Raw genomic sequence first — 22,752 nt, 5'->3', positions numbered from 1 at the left:
CTGCTATTTCGTGGTTTTGTTTACTTTGATTTGCTTTTAGAAAATGCGAGACTTTCCGTGGCGTGCAATGAAACCAATCCTACCGAGGTGGTCGTCAAAAAGTAGTTGGAACGAATGTAAGAATGACATTCCTAGTATTATGCCGGCGGGGCTTTTGTCAGAGACGTTGTAGAAAACAGTCCAACATTTGGTGTCTCCACCGATGGTTTTCTGTTGACAAAAAACAGAAGACAAACAGAAAACGTACAGAACGCAAACGTGCATTGAACGTCCGTTAGGATAACGCCCAATGTGTGAAGTCCTCGTGGGAGAAATAGATTTTCTAGTCCTTTCAAAGGACATCAACGTCCACGAGTTTTTTCTGACATATGCTATGTAGCGATTCTATTGAAGGTGATTCTATATACTTATGATTATAATGTAGAGCAGAGAGTCAAAGAAGAGGCCTCAGATCTAGTAAAACATAATTCCGTAGTTCTTTCACTCCCAGCTAGTCTGGGTTTTTAGGTGAAGTTGCGAACTGAGGACTCTGCAGCAATGAAACTTTGATGTTTTTATAACCACAAATCGATTGGACATCCAAGAGTGTCATTTTCGGTTCCTCAGCTTAGCAGCATACATGATTTATGGAAGTATGGCATGGGCTGAGCGCACCGTAATAAAAGGCCGTTGGTTGCCTGGAAGTCTATACCTGTTGTTGCATACAAGAATTATTTATGTCAATATTCATAAAACGTTATCCAATCCTTCCTCTTTTACTTCTAAAAGAACCGTTTCCACCGTTGTCAATGCACAGGACACATGTTAAGGTCTGTTGTTGAACGGTTATATACCCCTGTTTTAGCAATACCTAACAATCCTTACGGGTTGTTTTTTCCCCGTATCATTCTTTTCGAGGGATGACTTCACGTTTATAAAAATTTGGCGCCTGTTAAAAAAATTCACTTGTGAAAATCTTTGAGGTTGACTGCCTGCGACAACCGAGACGTAGAAGTAACTCTCATTATTTCACCACCCGGTTTTTCCCTAACAAATCATTAGTTTGCTCCCAAAAATGTAATGCAACATCGTAGAAATAGATTCGACTTATCCCTGTGGAAAACGTATGCATAATTTTAAGACATTAGCACAACTTGCATTTTTCTCACCATCAAGTTTCCTGGCCTCAAATCGGTGGGCGATTAAAAATATCAAGTTGCACGTGAACAATGGCAAACACTTTCCTAATGTAATCCTTATCACAGAGCATGACTCACCTGTATTGTGTATTGCTTCGGGAAAATTTGAAACATTTTCCCTTGTATTTGGAAAGCAATCGGGGGCAGAAAATGCAACATTTCACAATCAAACACATGTTCTCCATCAACCAGTGTTTTCATTTTTAGCATATCGTTGATGGCCATGTGGATATCTCCAGGCAGATGGATGGCACGGGCACCAGTATCAAAGATCATTCTGTGATTCTGCGTGTGTAATCCCAATTTGCAAATGAATATCCTGCAGAAAATCAACCAATATATATGGCTATTGGAAGCATTCTGTCAACTTTTGTTACTCAGGCAGAAGGGGACATTACTCACCAGTTTATCCTTGTCTCCCAATAAGGCCCGTCAGCAACGTTTATGTAAGTTATACCGTCAGAGGGAAACGGTTCCAGATTATCGCCCATAAAGAATGACGCATTGAGACTGAAAAAAAATTAACGCAGACCATAATCGCCAACGGCTTGAAACGTTCAGCGGTAGCATGCGTTTTACACCCAACAACAGGGAATAATTATTCAGATATTTGAACAACTATAAAAAGCTTCGGGAAACGCTAATAATACTCCCCAGATTAGTATCCGAATCTCACACTTATCAGTCGTTGTCAAAGAACACGCTGTAAACGAGGTGTTTTGAGTTCCGTGCATATCGATGATGACGAGCTCCAAGGAGGGAGAAACCTGTCATGGGCTGCGACGAATTTTCAGCGACCTCCTGAGTAGTGCGTTACGAATGTACATGTATCGCGATATGTCGAATATCGTAGCGACTGAAACATCGGGCGGCCTTGCGCAGCACATTCAGGTGCATGGAAACATCACAAACAAAAGATTCAGCTAGGTTGCATGCGGGTCTCTCGAAAAACCAAATTAGTTTGCAAATGAGCACTTTTCGCCTATTTTATGTAATTTGTTTTCAAGTAGAACGAAATTTTGACAGAAACTCGGGGACTGCGCTTCCCTACTGAGCCCCAAGGAGGAGGAAACCGGTCATGGGCTGTCGACGAATTTCCAGCAAACTGGTGAGTAGTGCATTGGGAATGTCCAAATGTCACTTGGTTTATATGATAACAAAAACTTCAAAAAAACTCTGCATACTTTTGAAAGTGAAATCCAAATTTTCGACTTATCAGTCCTTGTCGATGAATAGACTGTATAAGAGGTTGTGTTTGTTCCAAGCACATCGATCGACGACCTAATCCGATAACTCCGTCAAACGTATTCTCATAAATTTCTCTTTCACCTTCCACAACCAGACCAAACGGTACGTTTCTGATAAGCATCCCTCCAATCTAGAATAGTTGGGAATTAATGATGGACTGTCAAACTTACTTTCATATGGACCGTTGCCTTCATCCCATATACACCGCCAGATCCGTATTTCTCGTAGAATTCTTCCTCGCTGACCTGTAGTGATGTTTCCCGAGCCGAATTCAATAGGTTTCTGCCAACCCACAAACTTCTATTCACCCGATCCGAAGGCACCCAAATTGATGGTGAGCCGGTGTCAAGCAACATTTGAAACACAGTTTGCGCAATAGTGATTCTGGATAAATATTGTGCCTTTTAGTTTAAACGCAGGGAAACTATACAATACTTACTGGGCTCTGGGAATATAGTGGAATACTGATTGTGGACCGCTTGTCTCTATTGAATCTATCCGATTCATTCGAAACTCTAGGGAACAAAATGGATATAGTAGACGCTACGTACAAAAACGCAATGACATTAGACAGAAAACAACCAATAAGGCCGAGAATGAATATCCTCATTGCTAAAAATTGACAAATTGTGGACCTGATAAGCCTACCTTAAATACATCTCACGAACAGTTAATATTTCAATATTAATTGGTTCAACGCTTACTCAACCACTTCTATGTTAGTGGAAGCCTAATGTTTTTCAACGAGAATTTGACAAAGTCTTTGTTTCCTAACTAGTCCGTATGTTAAAAAGTTATCGTGCAATCGAATACTATGCGAATGTTCCTGCATACATTTCGAAGAAAATTTATGAGGTCATTTGCTAATAATGCATGGTTGATAAACCTGTACCGAGTCAGATAACATGCTAGCTGGTTGGGATGTAACATTGAAATAGTTGAAATCTAAGCACAAATGTACTCCAAGCCACCGTTTATTGTATCTGCGAAGGCACACTACCCTAGAGGAGTAGTTCTTGGCGGCTATAATCGTCATATGACCACTAAGAAATAGCCAAAAAAGTATTATGTAAAAATGAAGCAAATTCCAAATATCAGTTTCTTTAAAGTAGGCATTATCTCGGTCATAGGACTGGAGTAGATTGAGCGGTCTCTTACACTCCAGACTTCCCTAGATAGAAAACAAAAATACAGGTCCTCTACAGAAAACGACGACCAACACTGTTATCTATGTATTGCGGCATTCTGCCCAGTTTTCTGCAAAAGATTTATTAGCTGTCCACGTGATCGTCGGTCAAAAGTTATGAAGCTCAGTCGAACGAATTTGGAGCCAACTGTCTTCAGGTGTGCGTGCCATGTTTAACTAATACCAAACGGTGTGTTCCAGCATCAAAGCTCAGCAAATTGGGAGTGTCCTCAGTAGCTAGATTTAGAGAGCTTCACTGACAAACTGGTGCGCCGTTGCGAAACGGTTTCCATTCGCTTGGAGTATGGAGTTCTTCCCGATGATATACAGCCTCTTCTTTGTGCACACTTGGTTAGTGGCATGACATTTGAGCAACTTAAGTGGACTTTTCCGAGACCGAATTTCGGACAGATATAGAACAATAGTTGTGAAACCTCACAATGAAATGAGATGTTGCATTATACGCGTCATTCATAACTCTCATCACTGCGATGCCTTTGTTGATAAGCGGGCTTATTTAGCATACTCAGAAGTCAATGATAGACGTTTGTTCCACTCTAAACAAAGAGTGGTAAACAATCACAAATACGAACGTCCTACTGGATCAGACTAAGGTTACATTGTTGGCTGACAAATGAATACACAATTTTAGTTCGGGTTTCATTAACCAGGATTTGGTATTTGCTCTTAGACAAGGAAATGAGAACAGCAGCTCTGTAGGCAAAACATTCCGAATTGCTCTCTATTGTCCATATGTTTGTGCGCGACGGAAGCTGATTAACACTAACGGAGCAATAGCATTTCGTTAGCAGCCTGTCTTATACTCTGAATGAGTGAAATTTCTGACAAACTTCCAGAGACGATTGATTAATGCTTTCAATTAAAGGCATCCCTAATTTCAAGTCTGTGAACCTGGATTTTTATATCAAGTAACATTCCGCTAAATCGCTGCGTAACTCAGGCGTTCCAATTCGACCTCTGCGAACAACATACCTTTGCGAACTTCTTGAAATATTTCCATTCAAACATCGTATTCTGGAACTACATTATTTACGCAGCTTTTATGCACTGCAGCTTTCTTACACGTAGCCATTAAATTTAATGCGGTGATTATTAGTCAACACTAGCCGAGCCTATGAAAAAAGGACCAAAACCTACCTTTCGTAACGTGCTGTAAAGCGGATGTTGTGTGGTCTTTTGCAGCCGTTTTGGATTTATTACCTGGATGAATTATGTCGTGGGAGAATAAAAAGTATCGCAATGTTTTGTGTTTTGGAGGCCAGCAACGCGCACTCGTTAACGGCAAATGATACGCTTGCGAGGGATTAAACCAAGGAGGGCCCGAAAACCTACTCGAATCATTGAGAGCTTCGCCGGAACGCTACAAAGAGTTTCGCACTTAGCTGGTCACCATGGTTTCACACGATGTTAAGGAAATCCACATTAAATTCCAGAATGTTAGAAGGCAGATGTATCATTAGCTCTCACAAGTCGGCTGCTGAAATGTTTTGCAAAAAAGATTAAACTTTCAATAATGAAAGTCTTCGGCGACTTATGCGTTTGATTCGTTGGCGTTGATCTGCATGCTGTAATTAGCAGTTTGTTTGCGGGGTCTTAATTACCAACGTTCCTTTGGGAAGGCAACTGTTCCCTTGGTTGTCAAAGAATCGAGCGGTAGTTCACCAAACAATAGGTTATTGGACCATCTCAATTGAGAAGCCTGGATGTTTGTAAGAACCTATTTACAGGAAGCAAAATTATGATCACCTTAGGATTGTTTCTGCATGTTTCAATCGTCCCTTCTGCCTAAGTCCTAAGTAAGTTCACACTGAAGCCTTCCTCTAGAAGATGGCCGCCAACGGTGAATGTATATTTCACACCCAGTGTTTGCCTGCCCGCATAAGTTGTCACAATCAGTTTTCAAAGCAATTACCTACAGATATTGGTCACACAAAAAAGAAACTGAAGGTGTCAAATGCTTTATCATCTCTTCCCAAAACGAATTAGTAGAGTGAAGGAAACATTGACAAACTCTGACACTTGAGTTCTGTTAAGAATAGCTCTGTTGAATTACAAATCTTGCATCAAGCCATATATATAGGGTTCCAAAAAATTGCCTCTGGGCAAACTATCGCTCATAAAATCAAACAGAAAAATATATTAAGAAGTTTGTACAAACCGTGCTGCCGATTAAGTCCGGCCATAATGTACTACACAATCGAGAAACCGAATAAATCGCTGGGCTGGAACAATAGTCGGCACTGGTTAATACCTATTTTTGTAAACCGATTTCTCCGTGAGTGAACAGCATGCCTGTATGGCTCTAAGTGCTGTCAGAATGGACGTAGTTAAGCACAGCTTCTTATTGGGACAAACATTTAATGAGTTTCGGGTAATCGTCACTGACTCTAACTAAAGAAGTCCATCGCGTCATGACGAACAATTTCGTTTCGAAAAGGAGTAAATGAGAAATAAAGCCATGCGTATTCCGACATTTTATTTAATGCGACCGCAGCCAAAAGCTATGTTTTTTAGCGTTCTGTGGGGCGGATATTGCGTGGTCTGTTACAGTCACATTGGATTTATTACCTGGATGAATTAGACAGCATGAGAATAAAAAGAATCGGAATTTTCTGTGTTTTGGAGGCCACATTCTTCAATGCTTTTGTGCCCAGTAACGCGCACTCGTTAACTGCAAATAACACGCTTGCAGGAGAATAAACAATCAAGGCTCAAAAACCTAAAAGTGTATTTATGTTTCACCTGCTTTTCCCGGTTACTGGGCAAACAATCTTCCATAATTGGGTTAGCCGCCAATAAGATGAAGACGTTAACAGTTAATAAAGACTTCTATTTCAGCAAAAAAATTCGGCTGTCTAATCCTGCGCCCATAACTTTCATTCATTCTGCATATTTGCAGCTAAATTGGTATACGGAAGTACATAAAAAATCGGTTTGCGACGAGCTAATATTTCTTCGGCCATAAGGAGTTAACGCAACGTTAGGCCGGCTAAGATTTTGTGGTGTCTTCCATGTGAAGGGGGAGTTTCGTGTTACCGATGGTCTCAGCTGTTCGCAAAAAATTGGAGAAAACTTCGGGTGTCCGATAACGGGGTCCATGATACGAAAAGTTTCAAAGGCTCAAGCTAATTGCCTTACAGTCACCGGACTCCTTCAGTTTGCGATATTTGGGTCCTTCGGGTTCGACGATGTTTGGAGAACATCAAGCAGTATTTCCAGATGGAAGATGGATCAGTCCCCTATCCTTTCTAAACAACGATGGAAAATAATGATTTTGATCAGCTGGAGATCAATTTCCACGCCGTGGACAGAACGGTTCCTGTGGATATTGGTTGCTAGCTAGATCGAATTCTTTCCCCCAATTTTATTATAAAAGTTTTCATAAAGTTCACTTTGCATTGGATCAACAAGCTCTGTCTACTCTTTATTGTGGTACAAGACCTGTCTCCTCAGATGTTACATGTTGGGTTAATGTTTCGTATGAGCAACATGTGTTTACTCTCAGAAGTTCTAATGTTGATGATTACCGTATTGGCAAAAAAAATAATATCTCCGGTTCCAAGTGATGTATCCTCATCAGCAGATGCCATATGCAATTTACTCTCAAGAAAACCATGTTTATCATGTTCCACAAACAATTTGGTCGAAGAGGTCCCCTAGTATCGTTTTGCCTAATATCGGAAACCACATGTTACAACGTTCACCAGAGCCAAATTAAACTGCCACATTGTTGTAACCGATTGAGCGTGCGGTAATGTCTCCTTAGTGAATCTAATCATTTGTAATTCCGGTGGATAAATTTGCTTTTGATCAGGCGCCAGCTTGTGTGGTCGCGGAGCTGAAGTAGAGGCATCATCTGAACGGTCATTAATATGTGTGCTGGATTCGTTCATGTGCGGTTTTTACGCGATTCTCACAATTCCAATTTCTTTCGTATAGTGTCTTATTTGTGGATCACAACAACTGTTCAAACGTTCCCTATCCAGCACAGCGCCCGTCAGTGTCCGCATACAAGACAAAGACAAGCGGAATTTCGGTTCAATAATGTGCATTGCGGTCGCTCATTAAAAAATAAGTTTCGGAATCTCGGAAGGGGGTACTTTTACAGGGAAAACGCGGCAGAACACACAGACAATGCGCAAATCAGTTAAGCACGTTTCGTGTGACTATTTTCTGCTAACATTCTTGTCCTTTCGCGATCTTCATTCTACCACCGTCTAAGAAAGCCAGATTACCTTCAAGGTATTGGTCAGTTCTAAACGTTGCTCCTTCGGAGACACTCCTCAGGAATTTTGGGGTTTTGCGGGATGGGTATTTGGTTTACTACCACACCGCTCTCGTTTGAACGGTCGCGTTCTTGTTCTGGCGTAATTATTTCGGTGAGTCCACACCAAAGAGTAGTACTGGACTCTAGTTTCGCTCATACTAGAGCTCATCAGCAGTACATATCCAGTGGCTGTGCCGGGGTTTCAACCCCGGACATCTGAAATGCGACGCGAGCGCGTAACCACTAATCTACCAACACACGTTGGAAGCATCTGAATTCTCACGTCTGAACAGGCGAACGTGTTCGCATTTGAGCGATGTGATTGGTGTGCCCGACTCATCGAACGACGATCAATCAATCGCCAATCAATCCCTACAACCAGGACAGTTACTGGGTCATCGTTCGATCAGTCGGGCACAACAATCACATCGATCAAGTGTGTAAACACGTAGTGATTACATGCTCGCTTCGCCTGTCGGATGTCCGGGTTTCAAATTCCGACACGGCCATTGGATATGCACTACTGGTGAGCTCTAATAAGAGCGAAACTGAAGTCCTCAGGAATTGCTTTGTTCGGCGTTGGTGATGACGACGAAGATATCGTCGACGTAGTGCATGTGAATAATTTCTAGAACAATGGTTTAACTCAAAATTAGCTCCAGAATTCCAGTCATGAATGAAACATGTCAATAACATGGTTGGTTTGTCTGGCTAGGATCTTAACGACAGCTCTTTGCAAACGTTATTTTTTGGGCTACTGCAAATGTTTTGAATATATATTTATTTCATATCACATTTGACCCCGTGAACCATGCTGAAAACGATAAGACTATGCACAATTATTTTTTGTAATTTTGTGTAGATTTGTATTCTTGCTCCGATGTGGCTATGTTTCTTTCTACTTTGCTTCAAAAATAAAGGATTTATCGCTGCGTGCTGCAAAACCAACTTTACCAGCGTTGTCGTCGAAGATCATTTGGAACGAATGTAGAAAGGACATGCCCATGGTAAGTCCTACAGGGCAGTCGGCAGACGTATTGTAAAAAAGGGTTCTGCATGTAATATCGCCATTGGTGGTAGTCTGTGGAATAAAATATTTATCGTATAAGAAGAGGGCTGATGTAGAAAATCATGAGCAGTAAGCGTGAATGTTTCGAACAAACGATGGCTCAAGTTTCAATGCGCAATTTTTTATTTGTTTCATCCTGGACAAACAAAACGTCATTCGACTTTCAAATGCTCCCGAAAGATGTAGTCCTAGGGTTATCGTTGTACATAATGAGTTCTTTAAGTGGGTTCATGCATTAAGCATAAGTATCGTGTTTCCAATTGGACCTTGCCGCCCTCTTCGTGCTGCAGCAACCCAAATAGAGCGGGATTGAAATTCGAAACCTGTTTCGTCCTAGGCACTCAAGCGGACCTCGTACATGGGTTCTAAATGGGTGCAAACTGAAAGCCTGTTTGCCTCCCTCTCGCATTTGTATTCACTGTAGACGTCCATGGAAGAGTTTTCCGTTGTCGAAAAATTCTTGGCGTGCGTTTGAGCTTTCATGCTTCAACTCGAGGGGAAGAAAGCTTATCATCCAACTTCGCCGCCACATTCAACATTTGTAAGTAAGGTAAACGCTTCGACATGTTCTGAGGTAGTATTACGCAAGACGTATTTGCTAGATTAAAACTGATTGTTTGGCGGTTTGTGTAAGGTTTCAAAGATTGATTTTTGCCAAACTCTATATTACATTGAAAGACTCTCAGGTGAAACGCCAATGCTTATTCTTCTAAATTGCTCGTTAGAAATAATGTCTTACCAGACTTGTGTATTGTTTTGGCATAATTTGAAACATCTTCCCCTCCATTTGGAAAGTGACCGGGGGCAGGAATGGCAGCCTTCCACATTCGAACACGTATACTCGATCGACTTGTCTTCTGATCCCGAGTACTTCGCTTATCGCCATGTGAATATCCCCAGGCAGATGTATTTCAGGAGTTCCAGTATCAAAAATCCTTCTGTGATTCTCCACGTTAAATCCCGTTTTGAAGATGAATATCCTACAAAATGGAATTGAACATTGGAGAATGAAGCAAGATTCCGGTCAGCTAACCTGACTCGATCATAAGGGTTATTTGCTTACCAACTAACCCGCGTTTCCCAGTATGGCCCTTCAATAACGTTTACGCAGGTCACATAGTTGGACAAAATTTGGTTTGGTTTTCACCCATCCAAAATGAACCACTGCGACCGGAAAAAGTGGGAGAGAAATGCGATGCGCGACAGTCTAATGAAAATAAAAATGAATAATCGTACACATTTTAGCTAGATACCTAACCTGCTCCTGAAATGGGAAACCAAACTTTTGACTCATTCGTCCTTGCTGAGACACGGTATAATGAAGAGGTTGTGTTTGTTCTGGAGACATCAACCGTCGTCCCAGTCCGATGATTCCATCAAACGGATTAGCAAAGATTTTCTCTGCACCATCCATTACCAGATCAACAAATATGTTTCTGAGAAGCGTACCGCCAAACTAGAATCGTTCGAAATCAGTCGTGACATGTAGAGCTCACATTTATGTCAGCTGTTGCCTTTTTTCCACTAACACCGCCGATTCCGTAAAGCTCGTCGAATAATTCTCCGCTTACCTTCAATGAGGTGACCTGAGAAATATGTAGTAGACTTTTGCCGCGCCATTGCCTTTTATCCAACCGATCCGAAGGTACCCAAATCGATGGTGAACCAGTATCGAGCAACATTCGAAACTCAGTTTGCTCAATAGAGATGTTGCATATATATTGCGACTTATAATGTAAATGGTGCAAACGATAGGAAATTTACATCACCCCAGGGATACAGTGGAATTTCGAACACTCCGTTTATCTCGCTCGAGTTCATCTAATGCTTCCGGAAATCTACGAAAAAGGTCTAACGTGCTGAGCAACACTCACAGGTAGGAAGTGACAGTTTCCAGGAAGCAAACATTCAGGGCGATTAGAATAAAATCCACGAGTACAACGTCCCGCATTTTGGATTTTTTTAACGTTTCTTACAATATGTATCGTGGACTAGATTATGTTTCAAATTGGATTGGATCAAACGATGACCCAAACACCTTCCATGTAGAAATCGCACTGGTATATCGTCACAACTATTTTTTTCTTGCATGACGAATAGACCAGATATCTCGAAAACTGTGTAACCAAATACCGTTTAGATGTCCTAATATACATTCCACAAAGTATGCGACTTCAGATGTTAATTGTTCCAGGTTCACAAACCTGCTATGTGTCCCAAGATTTCAATACGTTTCTGGTGCGCAATACAGTGGTCTTTCCAATAGGAGCACATAAATACGCTTACGGCATTCACGACCTGGGACGTCGATACTTTTACCGTAACTGAAATATCATTAATCGCAATCGATTGTAGAATCTTGCAGTTGCTGCAATGTTGGCACAAAAATATTGGGCAAATGCCTGGCATGAAACTACGCATGAGTCGCTACCTAATATTCTGCGTTCAATGTATGATACATAGGCATACAATATATGTGAGCCGTTATTTTGCAGGTTTGTTTGTTCTACCTGAAATTGCAAAGTCATTTTAGGATATAAAAAGTTTCGCAGTGCCAATCTAGATTGTGCAGTGAATTAATTTCATGCGCGTTTGATGATTTGCTTGTCACAATCCGAGTGCGTACAGTTTTTCTCCACCACGGTGATATAATTTTTTCGTCACCGGGCGTCGATCGCTTCAACCATTAGTTTTTTAATCTTTTAATATTTTAATCTTTTAACCTCGCTCAAGTTTGCAGGTCAGGATCTAACCAAATTTTGACGGGAATGGCAGCAACAACTGGAATACTGTAGCGCAGACACTTACCCTTGGGAAATTGGTTTGACGTATTTAAAATCGACCTAAATCTGGTCAAAACTAGACGCTTTGAAAGGCTAGGCCGCGTGTCAACCATCTTCAAGAAGATATTTGTTAGTCCATTCAGGCCTATACGGAGCTCCCAAGGGTACCAAACAGTTGCTGGCAGACAACTTAGAGATTGGCTTTATGCAAGCAATGAATTGAGACCCTTTCTATAATTCACACCCGATTTGCAGACACAAAAGCGGATCGTATTTGTAATCTAACAAAAAACTCGTTTTCGTCTCAAATGGTCGAGCGCCTAGTGTTGTTAATTATTTTGGTAAATGCATAAGTTGAACTTTTTCATGTTTTATTCATAGATTGTGAATTGGGTGATGCAAAAGCTAAAAGAAGGATATCCGGAGGTTTAGCAAAATCGTCGAGGTAACAGTCGCCTAATCGTCTTCAGAACACGACCTCGGGGTTTTTGCGGCACATAATCATGGACCAATCAGAACTGTGGCTGCTTAATCGACCCAACACCTATCCGCATAATTTGGAAATATTTCTGTGGATTGAATGGACCTAAACTTGAGCTGGTCGGTTGCATATTACTCAACGCTGTCAAAGTCTGCTCATTTGACGTACGAAGTGTAGATTTTGATGATTTCAAAATTAGATTGTTGTTGGTAGTGTTATGGAAATTATGAATGTTTTTCAACAATCACATTGGCATCTTTACGTTATGTAGGCGCTCATTAAGTATTGTGGCGCCATAAATAAAATCACAAAATAATACGAGACTCAAAATGTGAAAGTTAGACGGCTTGGGCCACGAATGGGCACCAAAACGAGGAACGCGATACACACAAAAAGATTTAAAGAAAACGTTCAACACCACAATTGAAGTCACGACGGCTAAGCCCAGTCTACCAGTTTGTCCTTGGCATAAAATGATTTAATTCAATTAGAATGGTGGAACTGATGCAAGCACAACTATGTCGCCCAGTTCGCAGTATGCACGTGAAGCTAATGAGCAGTTATAAGTTTTCCACATTCTCAAGCCTGATGTGGTCAACAGCGAACCTCGTGTGCATCTAATGAATGAAAAAATCATGCCGTTATTAGGCCTCTACTATGATGCTCTCACAGTTTTCAAAATCTGGAATTTTGCTTCTGAAATCTTACATTTCAGTGATCCTAATCCAATTCAGCCTGCCAAACTGTGATGGTTTATTCTTTCCGCTATCTCCCTCAAACAAAATATAAAGTAAGTTCATAAGAACAGCAAGTTTACCTAGTCCGAATGATCGCAAATAAGCAAAAGCGGACGGCTATTTGAAATGCGCCCATTTTGGATGTCTAATATTGTGAGCGTAGTCATATTCATTCAGTAGCGTTTAAGAATATACCGGGCTCGAGTGCAATGGTCTCGACCATAAGTTCCCGTTGTGCTCACACCGTCTGAACAGTCAACTTGTTCTACCAACCTAGCTCTTTAGTTAGGTTTCTGAGATATATTCACAAATATCTTCAGCAAAAATTGTTTTTAGTGGCGTTTGGTACCCTTCCATATTGGGGATACCCTAGGTCAGACCACACATACGACAAGACGATTCCCTTGACGCACAACATAGGTTTACATATACATTCTGTCATATTTCACAATTTAAAAAGCATGGCACATGACCCTATTGGGTTGAAGTACGAAGAGTAGGTCGTTTGAACAACGCGATGAAAAATGAGGTGAAAGGGACCCACAGTCTTCGGCACACAAAATAACAAACAAGCAAATTTTTGTAAAGAAAAATGTTTCGGCTTTGTCTAGGGTGCTTTTTGTTCGGTTCTGAGGTGAAAAATGAGGTTCATTTCTGCTGACTTTGGTGAAGGAATTGCTTTTCACTATTAATCGATAATCAATTAATCAGTATTAATCAATAATCAATTAATCAATCAACATTAATCACTTAATTTAGGCAACGTGATGAAAGTTGAGGTGAAAGGGACACACGGTCCTCGGCGAATTTATGTAATGAAAAATGTTTCGGCTTTGTCTAGGGTGCTTTTGATTCGTATTCCAAAGGCTTCCATTTTATCGCCTAAAGGATGCACTCTTCTTAGAGCAATCTGAACGTATGAGATGGTGATTGGAGTTTTTTCGCTGGTTTCAAACGGACTTACCGAACACTAACAAACTGTTTTTTTAGTGTATCTGACACTAACATGCCTGATGAGCGCGAAACTATTGGCGTGAGTTCATGAGGTTCTGAGGTGAAAAATCAGGTTCATTTCTGCTAACTTTGGTGAACGGATTACCTACCAATATTAAGCAATCTGCATAACCCTAATATTGGAAGACCCAAACCCCTCCAAATTTTGAGCGCAACTGCTCCAGGGCGTAAATAATCAAATACCAAGCTGGGAAAATCAATCCAAAACGAAATATTCAAACAACATTTTTCAGGATAAGTTTGGAATAAGTTTGTTCACATTTTGGATGTATATTTTGCTTCTTTTGACAGACGTAAAAATGGGCACGAACCATAAGCAGATGTGGACCCATAATCTAGTTTACCATAATTTTGATTCTTTCATGTTTAAATACCGTTTTGCACGCTCCAATTTGATGACTTCTCAAAAATTGCCTGAACATGGTTTGCACATAACACGGTGGCGAACATCAATGTTTTCGGGTTCACTTGATCAGTTCAGTATTAATGATTAAGATAAGAGCAAAAAATGAAATACAAATGAAATGCAAAACGTGGAGGCACGAACGATTGGTTGACTGCGCTTTTCACCCATAATGTCGCATCTAGTTAGATGCTGTGAGACAGTGAAGAGGGCTGTTGAGTGACTTGGCCGGTTGATTCATGTCACAGGACCCAGGTAGACTCAGCGTTCGTACGAAACGTTTTTGACAGCACAGTTCCGGGTTTCGCAGGTCTAAAGCGACTACCTCAGCTGCGGTCAAGCTAGGCCGTTGAGTAGATACTGGAAGTCTATTTTGCACGCAATAAATGATTTGAAATGGCTCATTTGTTATGACTACGTGCCCGGTATCAGTCGCTGGGATACGGCTGAGCTCCTGGCTGAGCTGTTGATGTGAGTGGTATTCCGGTAAGAGAGGTGCTTGAGAATTCTCCCTGTAAGTTGACGTGTCATGCGTCTAACAGACGTCGCCAAATAACAGCATGAGGAAGAATACACAATCATATTCTGGGTGAGTACTGCCATCCTGTCTTTGAGGTTTAAGTTGAGCAAAGGGTTTGTTGCAAACCAAGGCCGCAGTTTTGCAGCCGGAAATGTGAGTTTTAAGGATTAAAACAAGCGGCTATTAGCCTTTATACGCCTTTTTACGGTAACGAAATATATTGGCTTCTTTCCAGCGATCGCGATTGACGTTTTGATAGGGTGGTCGGACATTTTCTTGGTTATAAACCTCTCCGGGTAACCATTGGCCCGTAGCACGTTAGCAAAATGCTGTAGCTCGGATCCCAGTGCATCATCAGAGCTCGGTTCGTTAGAGTTTGAATCAGGGTTCGTTTTTGCCTCACTGGAGCAAACCTCAGGAAGTTTGTGTATCGTCCCGTCCACTTGGGCCATCTGTAGACAAACCTCTGATTTGAACCCGTTTAGTCGCCAGGGGTTCTCCATCTGGTCCCTGAATGAGTAACATTTTATGGGCAAACTGGGGCTTGTTCAATTGAATGGGGAGATCAGGAGCACGCACGTTTGTCGATGGTACGTAGATGCTACTTTTATGGTAGTATTAAGCCGTCCCGAAATGAATGCTCTCCTGACCAACTTCAACCAAGCACATACCCCTATCCAATCCCACTGAACTATATTCAACTGAATCCGGGAAATTTCTGACTAGCTTAACGTCCAAGAAGTGAAAAGCGTTGTCACTTTCAGTTTCAACTAAACAGCGGCCCTAAAAGCATGCATCCAACAGAATGTATATCGAATGATTCCCTGCATTAGCCACCCAAGATCCCGAACCGTGTTGGCTTTGTTAAGCTTGAAGTTTGATATATAAGTTTAGATAGCTCGTCCTACTTCATTGTGGTTTGATACGTTACATGCGACCGTGGCACAAACCAAAGTGATTGGTTGTTTAAATATTCTAAAGAAAATTGACCGCGATTTAATCGGCCAACTAAACAGTCCGGTTGCATTTTGACTTTTACAGCCGGCTTGCCGTTCCACCCGTCCTTCATCTCGAGGCCAAGCTGTTCTGCGGCATTTTAGCGAATTTGCACTCGGGCATGTTTGATTTTGAAAAGATCTGATAGATCAGGACAGATATCAGAAGAATTCAGCCCATTTCATGGGTGGTCCTCAGCGACACTGAATAACATCAAACGATTTGAGGACACATGAGATTACTGAACACGCGGTTAATTAAATTTTTTCATAAGTGTTCAAACATCTTGTACCGTAGCACGGTCGCTTTCATCCATTCTGTGCTTGATTACCACAGGGGACTTTATTAGCGAGAGTATTTTGGAAACTGTTCTTATGTATTACGAGGCGTTTGCGGAAACGCAACAAAGTATTGATCAAAAACCGCCAGCTTAAAGGGCCCGTCACGATTTTCCAACTTGATTTGACATTTGAAAAATCACGTGCTTTATTTTACTAGTTTCTAACCCTTAGACTTATCTGTACGAGTCTGTGTTTGCGAAAGTTCTCATGCTCATGGAATTTCGGTGTTTGGGATGTTGTTTGAAGTATTCGAAAATTGCTGTCGGTTGTGGTGATGCCTGTTGATTCTCGTTGGAAATTTATTCCAAAGTACTTGTGCGCCATAACTGATCCTCACAAAATAAACTGGAAACTGGTATCCTTGTTCCGCAATGCCCTGAATTAGAAAAATAATCCGGTAAGCATTGTCCGATCGTCAGAAACGAGGAAAATGCCTGGGTGTTTATAACGTGACAAAACGGACCCGTTTTATTTCAACCTCGGCATCTCGACAGATCTTGCTTGGGCATTGTGGGGCGGAATCCGAACAGAAAATGTTGTGTGCAGATCAATACATATTTAGGTTACATGATTTTATGGAACAAGCCACGAAATTTCACTTTCCAACGTGGATGCCCAATGTGTAAGCAGGATGTGCTTGGTCCGCAAAAGCATTCGTAATATCTGCGGAGTAACAGATACTGATTTGTGCCCTGATTGAATAAGGTATATTATATCTGAAGGGACCGGAGAATCAATACTGTTGGTTGCACGCAGCTGCCTACTTCTAAAATGAAGGCATTCGAGTGCCATTCGAGGCTTTTGCACTAAAAGACCCAAGCATTTGCTCATGCCCTGGCAACCGAATCAAAATATGCTCCACCGCGCTTGTGATGGCGTGATGTACTTCGTCCAGAACATTGTATCGACCATCCTGGAAAGTACGCGTGTGTCCCAGAATGCGACCCTTGGCTTCATCAACCTCCGCCACAGGAATAAATGAGCCTGGACAGATATCTTCATAAAGTATAAAAATGGCTATTAAAAATCGTCGGAATTACTTAGTCTAGTATTAAAGTATCTATCGCGCACAGGCACGGAGTTCAGATTTGTGATGCCGGTGTTGGTCATGCTAAAGCCGCATATGGTACTACGGTGTATTGGGAATAATCTCGTCTCGTCTCATCAGTTTACAACACTAGAGACCATTACCTTTTTACTGGACGATTGAGAACAATCGTCCAAATTTATTTGCTGTGTCGTTGTGCCAAAATGGCAAGCTGCGCACAAACCGACACTTAAAATTCATCACTCTCGATAACTGGTATGTATAGGCTCCCTTTTGCACGTTATGTTTTACTTGGTACTGCATTCATAACAAGTTGAAATTAGAACAAATATCGGATGTACCACTTCAGCTACTGTGCTTAGTATTATGACTGCGACTGCATCTTAGTTTCAAAAAGATCGTAGGAAAGGCCCCCTGGTTCGGACACGCGGTCGCGTCTCTGCTGCCTGAGAACATACGAGAACGCCCACGAATGTTCGCCAGTAGATGTTTCGGGATGCTCTTGCTAACATCCGCCAGTAAAAGCAACGAATTAGCTGGTGTTTACACTAAACATCCCATTTTACATGAACATCCCCACATATGTAAAGAGCATATGCATATGCAGGACAAAAATGTCCTGTATCACAGGCATCTTAACAAGTCGGTTTTGGTGTAATCTAACAAAATTGGGGTCCTTTAAACCGTGACACTTGCAAACTGGCATTTCATATAGCTACTTGCACTAGTAAATTAAACTAATATTGAATGTGAGTGCCTCCGTCCAAGTCAAAATGAAAACTAATATGTGTGCTTTTCACCACTTTATCGTACTGAGATGTCGTTTTCTCTCGTGGCTGTTGTGTTGCTTTTTCATCCTGTTTAAGAAATGGAGGACCTTCCAGCGCGGGCAGCAAAGCCAACTCTACTCATTTGGTCGTCGAATATTAGTTGGAATGAATGTAGAAATGACACTCCCAGCACAATACCCACAAGGCTGTTAGCGGTTATGTTGTAAAAATGAGTAGCGCACGTCGCAACTCCATCGATGATCGTCTGCCGGAAAAGACGTTTGAGTGAAAGAACAGGTTATCTTGAAACATGAGACAACAGAATGCATACATACATTCAGATGTATCTACGACAATGTGACAAGTGTATTGTGTTCTGCACATAAATATATATGTATGTATAAGTTATTGTGTGACAAATATAACTTCTATACGGACTAATGACATATACAGGAACGAACTTAACCCATAGTTACTAATAATTACGCCCATAAGCTCACATCTTCAAGCATATATATATATATATATTTATATATGGAGATAGACAGACAGCGACACAGATGTGTGGATATAAGGTGAGATAGACATTTACATGAATAGATCCGTTGGTCGATGGGTACACTGATTGTTGGAAATTCATCTTAATTAAACGATAATTTTAAATGCTGAGGTTGAATAAACTTGTTGATTTACAAGTACACAGGCATGTTGGTTCTGGATAATAAATATGTGGATCAAGGGAGCCATAGCATAACAATATTTGGGTGGAAAATACACCGAAATATCACCCGTCTTGTCTTGATAGTAGGATGTTTTGCTGCGGTGAGAATAGAAAAATTAAGTCGCCTTTGTGTACGGAACTACTCTGATATTAAAACTATCCGTGCCACTATTTACGTAGGTATACCGTAGGTTGGGCAATTTGTCATGAACAACCACTTTACAAGTTTATGATCAGATCAGACTTGCTGGCCGGATGGTTTGTAACCCAGAAATGTTCTACATAACATTTGTTCTGCTTTCTCGCGTGCATTGTCGATTAATTTTGAACTGGTAAACCGGAACGCACAAAGGCGTGCTCAGAGACAAGTCGCTTGCACCAGAAGGAAAAACAACTTTTATCAGAGATTCTTCATCATTATCTGGTGCCAACATGGTCAAATTCAGCATACGACTGCATTCCATTCGGTGATGTCAGAGCAACTGATTTATGCGGATGCGCTAATAGTGCCTTCGGGACAGGAACAAATGGCGATTACCACATTATCTGCAAGCTGACTATTGATTCTAGTACCACCGAATGATGTGCTCCTCCAGGGCATTTGTGTCCAGTTTGGGTCCTTTTTATTTCGACCAGGATTATTATGCCCTCATTTCTGGAAGACTGAAGTAGCCTCTGCGTAAACTCAGGTACGTTTTACGCTTTAAAGCGCTACAGTAGAAAAGGGTTGCTGTATCGTACTTACAAATATACTTACATATATATTAGAACATAAAGTTGGAAAAATTGAGTTGAAAGGTAAAACGTAGCGAAAAACCGGTGTCTCATGTTGGCAACACGGAAATGTTTATTTCTATCGCAAAGGCAGTGCTCCAGTCTCGTTATTCTTCCTGCTTGGCCTTCCCGGTTCTTTAAATTTGGTATGTGTGAAACCAGGTACCTTTTACACCTTAAAGCCGAACAGGAGAGAAGGGTTGCTGTATCGTACTTATAAATATACTTATATAAGCTTAAATACAAAAGTTTGAAAACGTGTGTTGAAAAGTAAAATGTAGCAGAAAAGCGATGCTTCATGTTGGCAACACGAAAAAATATTAATTTTTATTGCAAAAGCAATGCTTTAGTCCCTTTAATCTTTCTGCTTGGCCTGGCCGTTTTTTTAACGTTTGCTTTCAATTCACAATTATTGACAGTACCATGCACACTGCTAGTGATCATCGCTTCGAAATTCAAAGAACGCATTTGTCATGATAATAAGGATAAATATTTGGTCACGAAAACGTTTAACAATCGAAAATTCCCACCTGTTTTGTGTATTGCTTCGGCATAATTTTAAATGTTTTTCTTTGTATTTGGAATTCAACGGGAGGCAGGGAAGACAACTTTTCACAATCAAACACATATGCACGGTTCAGCTGTTTTTTTATTCCAAGAATTTCGTTCATAGCCATGTGAATATCTCCCGGCAGACTGATTCCGCCAGCACCAGTGTCAAACATCATTCTGTGATCCCCAGTGCTAAACCCCGTGTTGAAAACAAATATCCTGCAAAGAGGGGGACCAGATGTGAGCGAGACTGCAACCAGCTGTTCATTTATAGAAAACAGTGGGAAAGTGTCTTTGCTCACCAATCAACACTTGTTTCCCAATAAGGCCCATCAACAACGTTCACGAAGGTCATATCCCTGGATAGAAATTGCTCCAGATTGTCACCCATCATGAACGATGCACTGCCGCTGCAAAACGTCAAAGATGAATGTGATTTCCACCGAAATCAAATTTCCAATCATACTGCTCTGCTGAATGACATGATAGCGATTATCATAAACGGAAATAAAATCAGCACGCCATTAACTTACTCCTTAAATTCGAATCCAAATTGCCGGCTCATTATTCCTTTTTGGGAGAAAAAATGGAAAACAGGTTCGGTATGTTCAGGGCACATCGCGCGACGTCCTAATCCGATAATTCCGTCAAACGAGCTATCATATACTTCCTTTGCACCGCCCACAACCATTCCGAAAGGAACGTTTTCGATAAGCATTCCTCCGAACTAGAATTCTCCACAATTAATCGCGGCATTTATACTCACGTCCATATTGACTGTTGCCTTTAGTCCACCCACGTCTCCACTTACGTATAACTGATAGAAAAGTTCTCCGCTGACACGGAGTGAAGTTGCCGTCGCTAGGTTCAACAAGTTCTTTCCAACCCAAAGACTTTTATCCACGCGATCCGATGGTACCCAAATTGACGACGAGCCAGTATCAAGCAACATTCGAAACATGGTTTGCTCAATGGTAATACTGCATACATATTGCGTCTTATAATTTGGACGGAACAAAACGGTTCAAAACTTACCTGGCCCCATAGATATAAAGGAATCTTGAACATGGTCCGCTTACTTCGTTCAAGTGTGTCTGGTTCTCGTGAAATACTACAGAATATGTATTTTCATGTTAGGCTCTACTCACACATGGGATGTGCACTTTGTGAGGAGGCAACCAGTGAACAAGAGAAGGAAGTACAACATTGCTATTACTCGCCGAATATCTGGTTTGTCAACTTTCCGTCAAATATATATGTCAAAAACGTTCTGACGTGATTTGATAAGTATGAATTTCCAATCACTGAAGAGCACCTTAGCTGTTCACTATGGTGAATTTATCGTGACCTACATTGGCAAGTGGTTTAGATATTGGACATATGCGTTTAATCGGCCACCGTGCTCCCGTACCCCCTTCAAAATTGTACTGAGTTTTTCACATCTACGGGTTACAAACTTGGTAGAATTTCTAGACAATTAGTAGCCTATTGGGCTATAGTACTGTGCTTATTCCAATCTGAGCACACAAATCTATTCACCACCTGCATGCCATGGACAGTCAACGGTTTTACGATGACCAAAGCATTTCGATCGTGGTGGAGTGGAAGGATCTGCATTTACTTAATGTTGGCCATAAATTAGCAAAAGCAGCCATCAGACATCAAAATCAACAGCTGGGCGCGTGACGTATATCTACCATTCCATGTCTAGTAACAATGCAATAAATTGAGCATTTGAAAAATATAACGACGCATCCAAGGACGGGGCACACTTATGAGCTACTTGCGCAAGATATATTGTTACACATCACCTGGGGCTTGGGATTACTGAAGGCTTGCTCCAACCTCTTACCCTGCCACAAATATCACCATTTCATATATCCATAAAAGAAGGTGGATGGGTTAATTTACGGATATAAATATTTTGAAAGCAGCGTGTGAAACGTAACATGATCCAGTGGATATCCCACAGGTGTGCGAAGTATTTTTGATTACTCAAAAATGAAATAGATGTGATCAAATCTAAAAAAAATTGCTGAAAATAGTCTCCGGTGTGCAGGTTTATGCGCCCCCGAAACGACAAATAGTTCAGAGACATTCGGGAATTTTACACCAACCGTGTGAGTTGTGTACTGCATAAAATACAAATGGTTATTTCTGGGCAAAGCCCAAACATTATCGTAGAGAACTTTGAATTTGACGAGTTTCTATAACCGGACGCACGTGCTAACATTTCGACTCACCGCCCGAAAAATTGGCTTTACCAGGTCGAAAACTTTAGGAAAATTTTAACTAGCTCTTTCGGCAGCTCTTAATGACTCAATCCACTCCTACTTATGTAGTTTCAAATGATTAAAGTCTTTCCGGGAATCACTGCAGTGATTCAACATCACGGTGTCTGGAATGACCGCACGCCAATGCGCTCCACGTAAATAGCTAAAAAGTCGGTAATTCACTATAAGAAAATTGACTACTTGAAGTTATATATGGTTATATGTATCGCTCCACCGTTAACTAGCGCAGCATAGATATTGTGTGAAGCACTCTGTATAACCTATGAATTGTGATACCACGGCCACAAAAGATGAAATCTTCCGACTTTACCCAGTAATGACCACAACGTCTACCCTCCTCTGAAACTGG

The 22,752-nt window shown here is 41.1% G+C and overlaps 3 protein-coding genes across 3 annotated transcripts; all 3 read right to left on the bottom strand.

Annotated features, from left to right (window-relative positions):
• Positions 1 to 36: 36 nt before the first annotated feature.
• On the bottom strand, positions 37 to 8,240 carry T265_09450 (hypothetical protein; the record flags this gene model as incomplete). The annotated part of the gene is made up of 6 exons (XM_009175517.1): positions 37 to 210; positions 1,257 to 1,497; positions 1,996 to 2,160; positions 2,363 to 2,556; positions 7,895 to 8,036; positions 8,161 to 8,240. The coding sequence occupies 6 exons, from the start codon at positions 8,238 to 8,240 to the stop codon at positions 37 to 39; spliced, it is 996 nt and encodes a 331-aa protein (XP_009173781.1).
• A 115-nt stretch (positions 8,241 to 8,355) lies between these two features.
• On the bottom strand, positions 8,356 to 15,410 carry T265_09449 (hypothetical protein; the record flags this gene model as incomplete). The annotated part of the gene is made up of 7 exons (XM_009175516.1): positions 8,356 to 8,433; positions 8,850 to 8,981; positions 9,709 to 9,949; positions 10,117 to 10,133; positions 10,228 to 10,405; positions 10,739 to 10,828; positions 15,196 to 15,410. 7 exons carry the CDS (start codon positions 15,408 to 15,410, stop codon positions 8,356 to 8,358), a joined length of 951 nt encoding a protein of 316 aa, XP_009173780.1.
• Positions 15,411 to 18,153: 2,743 nt separating this feature from the next.
• On the bottom strand, positions 18,154 to 20,827 carry T265_09448 (hypothetical protein; the record flags this gene model as incomplete). Its single annotated transcript, XM_009175515.1, has 4 exons — positions 18,154 to 18,327; positions 20,088 to 20,328; positions 20,412 to 20,519; positions 20,643 to 20,827. 4 exons carry the CDS (start codon positions 20,825 to 20,827, stop codon positions 18,154 to 18,156), a joined length of 708 nt encoding a protein of 235 aa, XP_009173779.1.
• Between the last annotated feature and the right edge of the window lie 1,925 nt (positions 20,828 to 22,752).

This window comes from Opisthorchis viverrini, assembly GCF_000715545.1.
Source record: "Opisthorchis viverrini unplaced genomic scaffold opera_v5_281, whole genome shotgun sequence".
In the NCBI taxonomy this organism is placed as follows: domain Eukaryota; kingdom Metazoa; phylum Platyhelminthes; class Trematoda; order Opisthorchiida; family Opisthorchiidae; genus Opisthorchis; species Opisthorchis viverrini.
This window is presented reverse-complemented; position numbering and strand designations above follow the sequence as displayed.